The sequence below is a fragment of the Rhinoderma darwinii genome, chromosome 4, assembly GCF_050947455.1.
Source record: "Rhinoderma darwinii isolate aRhiDar2 chromosome 4, aRhiDar2.hap1, whole genome shotgun sequence".
Lineage (NCBI taxonomy): Eukaryota > Metazoa > Chordata > Amphibia > Anura > Rhinodermatidae > Rhinoderma > Rhinoderma darwinii.
Genome location: NC_134690.1, coordinates 324,302,974 through 324,310,606, shown reverse-complemented (window position 1 = coordinate 324,310,606; position 7,633 = coordinate 324,302,974). Strand labels below are relative to the sequence as shown.

Here is a 7,633-nt window from a genome sequence, read left to right as displayed (position 1 = left end):
AGTACAGACAATCATTATTGTTGCTAAACAAGAGCTTCTCAATAAATACTATTATACGGGGATATGCTCGAGGTTTTGCATGTGTCACTTTTTCTAGACTCTTAGTCAGTTATTTGCAGTCTACCGCAGTACCCACTGTTTTTGGGCTTGTGGGGCTGGCTAGTGGAGCATTTATTTCCCCTAATTCAGTCAATTTTCTTGTGGTGGGGTGGTCACAGGTATTGCAAAAGGTGATTTGCCCGTCTAGTCATATCAGCCCCCTCCGCTAATCAGCATTGAAAAAAATATTATTGGCCAAGTGGTCTAATGAATATAGCAATAGCATAGGGATTACTCAGCCCCCGGCAGCCGCAGCCATGGATCCCCAGGAGATGCCAGAGCGCATCTCCGGTCTGCTGTGTCCCGTAGGGCGCACGCGCATGCTCGTGCCCGGCCTTGAAGGGCTAGCGTGCACATGGGAATTATCATTAATTCGCCCATGATCACCCTGGACTATAAGAAGGGTCATGCCCCTTTGCTCATTGCCTGAGCGTTGTAGTGTTTTCCTATGTTAGTCTTGCAAATGGTCCCTTAGTGTTATCCTGTTCCAGTGCCCTGCTACCTGTACCCTGTATCCCGTGCTATTTGTTCCTGTGCCTTAAACCTTTTGGAGTCGTGCTGTGCCACCGGTTCCGCCTGCTGTGTTACACCACGTCTGGTGTCTGCTGTCAAGGTCATATCTGTGCCTAGCCGTTGCTACTGTCTGAACCTCTACAGGTACCCTTGTGCTGGGACTATTTATATATTAACTACGTACTCTGTTGGCCAGCTGCTATCCCGCTACGGCGGTATGGCCCACATACCCACAGTTCGTGACAATAATTGTATATGGAGCATGCAACCGAACCAATTTTTGCCCCCTATTGCCACTTATGATTCAATAAAATGGTGGGTATAGAATAAAGCATCAAAATTCATAGTCCGTTTTCTGGAGGATACTGAGCAAAGCCGCAATAAGTGGATATAGAACAAATTTCGGCCATTCATAATGGTATATGGTACGTCTAGCAAAATCCCTTTTAGCCCCCTATGGTCACCTATGACAGTTCATAGTCCCATGTTCTGGAGGACACTGAAAAAAAACGCAACATGGATGTAGAACAAGGCAACAATTCTATGTTCATGGAATATAGAGCAGAGCAGAAAATATTTACAGTCAGTGAGGGCCAACTGGTTATGTTAGGGTAAGATTCACACGAACGAGTGCAAACTCGGACGTGAAAAACAGCCATTTTTTACGTCCAAGTTGCACCTGTGCGTGTCCCATTTTCACGGATCCCCATAAACTTGAGCCTATCGAGGGATCCGTGAAAACGGAAGAAAATAGGACATGTTGAATTTTTCAACGGACCCTTCACACGGTTCGTTGAAACAGCAGCCGTGTGAACGGCCCCATTGAAATACATGGGTCAATGTGACGGCCGTTGTTTTAACGGCTGTCACACGGTGGTATACTACGGTCGTCTGAATTAGGCCTAAGGCTAAGTTCACACTAGCGTTAGTATATGTTTACCTTTCTTCCGTCAGGGGAGAGAGGATCGAAAGATTAAACGTAAACAAAAGAATTACCATTGAAATCAATGGTAATTCTACTGGAACGGTTACTTTCCGTTTAATCTTTCTATCCTCTTTTCCTCTGACAGAAGAAAGGTAAACGTATACTAACGCTAGTGTGAACTTAGCTTAAGGCATATTTACATGAACGTGTGCGTTTTGCGCGTGCAAAAAAGCTGCGTTTTCTCCGCGTTGCAGTTCCGTGTGTCATCAGTGTTTGGTGCGTGGCTGATGTGTGATTTTCGCACATATGGCATCCTTATGACACGCGGTTTTGAGGTTTAGAAAATGAAATGAGGTGGTTTTTTTTCTCTTAATTTCTTGAACAACTGTTCCACGAATCACGCGCAGCACACGGAAGTGCGTCCGTGTGCTGCGCTTGATTTTCACGCACCCATTCACTTCAATGGGTGCGTAATGCGCAAAAAAATGCTAAAGTATAAGACATGCTGTGGGTTTCACGCAGCGGACACACGCTGGGTGAAAAACACGGAATGTCTGAATGGCCCCATTGACTTACATAGGTCTGTGCGACGCGCAGGATTTTCACACGCGTATCCCGGACGTGAAACACGTTTGTGTAAATAATGCTCATGTACCCCAGACGATCCCCCCAACTCCACACGATCAGATGCAGAAAATATGCAACAAAGCTGCCCACCTCTAAGCCCCGGTAGGCAGACTCCTATCCAAACTACACAGGGAGCATTTCTGACTACTGCCCAGAGCACAGGGTCACGATTTCACAAAAGCGTTGTTCAGGGGGCCAACTTCCATGCCCCAGCAGTCAATGTGGGAATCATCCAGTACGGCTTCCATTGTGTCAGGAGGAGACTCCAGGATAAATGCGGACGAGCGTTAAATGACAGATGCCAAAACCAATTTGGGTCAAGAACTCAGATGAGTATCGGCGGCATCAAACCACGCAGGGCAGCAATGGGACGCGACGTAAGCACGCACGCTCGCATGCTCCCCCCATTCAATATTATCATTAACATTTTTATTATTTTATTTATATAAAGACCATTGTAGTATGTCAAATAATATTAACAGCACTTTTTAAATGTGTATTTTATTTTCCATCATAAATACTTGAATAAGCATACAACTGTTCACATGATTTTAATACACGGGAAAAAATGTAGACTTATGTACTGTTTGTGCCACTCATGCTGCCTCTCCAAAAAGAGAGCGAGGTTAATTGAATGGCAGGGGACACTGCGGCCTGACACATTTACTATAGTTTATGCCTGCACATGGCGAACACAGCCAAAGATGCGGCAAATTCAATAAGAAATGTATTACATTTGTCACATCTTACTCGCTCAGGCTTTTAGCTAAGACTAGCGGATGAAACGCCAATTTGCCCCACATTGCATAAACATGTGTATATGATTAAAAGGGGTTTGTGCCCACAAAATCACACCACGAAAGTCAAAGTCTGTGCTTCACTACGTGAATAGGATTTTTAGAAATCCTATTCACTGACATATTACATCTAGCAACAATGATAAAATACCACAGCAGGAAAAACGCCAAGTGGATACTGGACCTTAGAAGCACTTTGTTACACGTTTATCAAATCTACATTAAGGGCATAACCAGACGTGGCGAAATTGCTCTGGAATTCCGCTGCGGACAGTCCGCAGCGGAAATCCGCAGCGTACACGTTTCTCCATTGCCTTCCACAACTTTTTAGTAGTGTTCGTTTACATGTTGCAGACAATTCCGCTGCGAAGCATAGGCTGCGGTGTGGAATTTGGTGTCCGCAGCATACACTGACTGTTGCGGACGTGTAGCGGACTTGTTGCGGACTCATTGCGGAATCTCTCCATTGACTTCAATGGAGAGTCAAAATTACGCAATTAAGTCTGCACATGTTATGTGCGCTGCGGAGCGTATTTGTTTTACTAACATGACATTTCTTCATTCTAGCTGGACCTATGTATTTCTAGGTCTACAGCCAGACTGAGGAAGTCAATGGGGCTCCCGTAATTACGGGTGACTACGTGTGTGTGCACCCGTAATTACGGGAGCGTTGCTAGGCGACGTCAGTAAATAGTCACTGTCCAGGGTGCTGAAAGAGTTAAGCGATCGGCAGTAACTGTTTCAGCACCCTGAACAGTGACTTCCGATCACAATATACATAAACCTGTAAAAAAAAAATCGAAGTTCATACTTACCGAAAACTCCCTGCTTCTTCCTCCAGTCCGGCCTCCCGGGATGACGTTTCAGTCCAAGTGATGGCTGCAGCCAATCACAGGCCAATCACAGGCTGCAGCGGTCACATGGACTGCCGCGTCATCCAGGGAGGTCGGGCTGGATGGCAAAAGAGGGATGCGTCACCAAGACAACGGCCGGGTAAGTATGAATTTCTTTTACTTTTACTAGGGAAAGGGCTGTCCCTTCTCTCTATCCTGCACTGATAGAGAGAAGGGAAGCTCTCTTCCCCTCAATACGCAACGGCTAGTCCGTATCAATTTAATGCCCATTTTAGGCAAAGCCGCAACAGAATCTGCAACGCAGATTCTGTGCGGCATTGATGCGGACAGTGGCGGAAGAACTCCGCCACGTCTGGGCATACCCTAAGGGTATGTTCACACGGCTTGGAATTGCTGTGTGGAATTCCGCAGCAAATCTGACCGAGATATTGCAGGGAATTCTGGAAAGTCTGCACCAAATTGTGTTTTATTGTGCAGACTTTTGGCCAGATTTGCCACTGTTGACACCATACTCACCTTCCCCGTGGTCTCCCATAGAGATGCATCACTACTCTCTGGTGTCTGTGCTGCCGGCCTCCTGGGATGACGGTTTCTTCCATGGGATCGTTGCAGCCTGTGATTCGCGGTCATAAAACATCATCCCAGGAGGTGGGCAGTACTGAGACAAAGGGGGGGAGGGGAATGCTAAGGGAACTCCAGTATGGACTTTCTTTTTTTACATTTATTCTAGGTAGAAATAAATAAGTCAGTCAGTATTTCTAGCTAAAATAAGACATAATGTTGACCATTCTGTACATGCAAGTACTATTGGAGCTAAATGGAAAAATACAGGATACTAGCTTTTATACCCGGCGTTGCTCGGGAGGTTGACTTACGGTATGGATAGAGTAAAAGCTCACTATTTAAATACCTCTCAGTATGAATTTAATTGCTACCTCTCTATATGAATTTAATTGCTAGAGAGTGTAAATAATGTTATTGGAAGCATAAAAGAAATGAAATGAAGCCATATATTCATTACAGATTTATATAGTGTTGATTTAGGACTGCATGTTTCTATTCCAATGTTTTCTTGTAAACAATGTTTTTTGTCTTTTGATCCGGTGCCAAGATGTAGAGATTCTTTCCAGTGCCGTCTCTGGAGCAAGCAAAGGAGACAAATTTTGTTCAATGTCCAATCAAAAATAGCTATTCCCTGATTTTACACCAATGAAAAAATCGGGCTTCAAACAAACAAACTTTCAAAAATATATAATAGAATATAGTGTGCATTTCCCAGCATTGACCACACGATGACACTGCTGCTCAGCTTATCACAATCGGGCTTCAAACAATCTTTCTAAAATATATAATATAGACATAATGTGCATTTCCCAGCATTGACCACATGATGGCGCTGCTGCTTAGCGTATCACAATCGGGTTTCTAAAATGTATAATAGATGTAGTGTGCATTTCCCAGCATTGACCACACGATGGCGCTGCTGCTCAGCGTATCACTGGGCTGCCTGCATTACATTCAATTTAGTGAGATTTCTCAGCATTGACCACACGATGGCGCTGCTGCTTAGCGCATCACAATGGGGCTTCAAACAAAGTTTCTAAAATATATAATATAGATATAGTGTGCATTTCCCAGCATTAACCACACGATGGCACTGCTGCTCAGCGTATCACTAGGCTGCCTGCATTACATTCAATTTAGTGAGATTTCTCAGCATTGACCACACGATGGCATTGCTGCTTAGCGTATCACAATCGGGCTTCAAACTTTCTAAAATCTATAATAGATATAGTGTGCATTTCCCAGCATTGACCACACGATGGCGCTGCTGCTCAGCATATCACTAGACTACCTGCATTACTTTCAATTTAGTGAGATTTCTCAGCATTGACCACACGATGGCGCTGCTGCTTAGCGTATCACAATCGGGCTTCAAACAAACTTTCTAAAATATATAATAGATAGGGCTCAAAAAGTACAAGACCCAGGATATCTCCTATGGTGTCCATGCCATACAGTTACTTTAGAAAGGAAAGAACATTGTTTAGGAGTCATATAGGACTATAAAAAAGTAATTTTTTCTTCCTAGAACATCGCTGCCACTTTTTGGGTATGTGCACACGGTAGCAGGCTTTTACGTCTGAAAAGACAGACTGTTTTCAGGAGAAAACAGCTGCCTCGTTTCAGACGTAAATGCTCCTCCTCGCATTTTGCGAGGCTTCTCTGACAGCCGTAAATTTTGAGCTGTGCTTCATTGAGTTCAATGAAGAACGGCTCAAATTACGTCTGAAAGAAGTGTCCTGCACTTCTTTTGCCGAGGCTGTATTTTTACGCGTCGTCGTCGTTTGACAGCTGTCAAACGACGACGCGTAGATAACAGGTTGTCTGCACAGTACGTCGGCACACCCATTCAGATGAATGGGCAGATGTTTGCCGACGTATTGTAGCCCTATTTTCAGACGTAAAACGAGGTATAAAACGCCTCGTTTACGTCTGAAAATAGGTTGTGTGAACCGAGCCTTTGAGTGCTATGGTTTGTTTGAGGAGACCCCTTTTTTCCTAATCTTGTACAATACCTTTAAAGGCTCTCAGGAGAAGAAACGAGTCATAGAAGTGTGTTCACATGTGCTGGCAGTACTGAAGCTAAACCACCACAAAGATGGATTTAGATGCAGTGTTTTTGTTGGCGTTTTTTGACCCATTTTTAGCGGCAAAAATCTATGAAACCAGATGTTAGCTTGAAGTCAATGGAGAAATATAAAACGCCCTACAAACATGCCGTATTTTAGGTGGGTTTTTCAAAATCACAGCAAGCCTGGCTTTGGCTTTTTTGCCTCATAAAGGGTGTGTTCACATCAGCGTCACCCTTCCGTTCATAAGTTCCACCAGACCTTTCCGTCGGAGGAACCCATGAACGGAAAGGCAAACGGAAACCATAGCTTCCGTTTACATTACCATTGATTTCAATGGTAATGCTTCTGTTTCAAATGGTTTCCGTTTCTCTCGGTTCTATAAGGTTTACATTTTTTTGGCGGTATCAATAGCATAGTAGAATAAAAAAATAAAAAAAAGATTTCAAAGGTGTACATAGCCTTTAAAGGGAACCTGTCACCAGCATGTCGCCTATTAAACCAGCATTACCTAGTGGTAGTGGGTGAAAAATAATTTCTATATAACCTATAATTGTCTTCTTAGTCGGCTCTGTAGCTTTAGTATTCAGTTTTTAGTGTTCCCACACCGTATGCTAATGAGCATAAAAGAGTCATATCTTCATTTGAAAAGAGTCAAATCTTCGTTTGAAAAGAGTCATATCTTCATTACTCAAGTCTTTCCGAATTTACACCGCCGCCATACTTTTGATTGACAGCTCCTCGCCTTCCCCCAGCACACAATATCCCACGCTTGTGCATTGATGTCCTATTCTGGTGTGAGCGCACAAAGGGACACCGAATTCTTACGATAAAAGGCGCAAAATGTTTGCAGACCGTTATTTACATTCGGAGGAGGAGTTTAGGAGAGGGGATAACGGCAATGAACTTTTTATAGCAGTGGCCAGTGAGGGATAAGTAACGTTCAATAGGTGAAATGCTGGTGACAGGTTCCCTTTAAGTAAATGGACAATATACTTCTGATCAAAGTTTTTGTAACAACATGCCTAGCGAGTTTGAGAATCAAATGTTTTCCTCTCATGAAAAGATCTACATAGTTCTTCAGCCAATGGACGTTTCTCAGGATCATGTGACAACATTTTGCAGATCTCATATTTCTGTGAAAACACAAATTGAGGGAAAATAAATAAGAATAAAAAATACACA

The 7,633-nt window shown here is 43.5% G+C and overlaps 1 protein-coding gene across 2 annotated transcripts in view; it reads right to left on the bottom strand.

Annotated features, from left to right (window-relative positions):
• Positions 1-2,648: 2,648 nt before the first annotated feature.
• The window catches only part of LOC142759970 (interferon-induced, double-stranded RNA-activated protein kinase-like), a 171,330-nt gene continuing 166,345 nt past the window's right edge, over positions 2,649-7,633 (bottom strand). For both annotated transcript variants that reach the window (XM_075862807.1, XM_075862808.1), the window contains 2 exons: positions 7,474-7,584; positions 2,649-4,953 (listed from right to left, as the gene is read on the bottom strand). In XM_075862807.1, coding sequence (XP_075718922.1) covers positions 7,474-7,584 — 111 coding nt within the window. In that variant the 3' untranslated portion in view covers positions 2,649-4,953. The remainder of the gene's footprint in view (positions 4,954-7,473; positions 7,585-7,633) is intronic.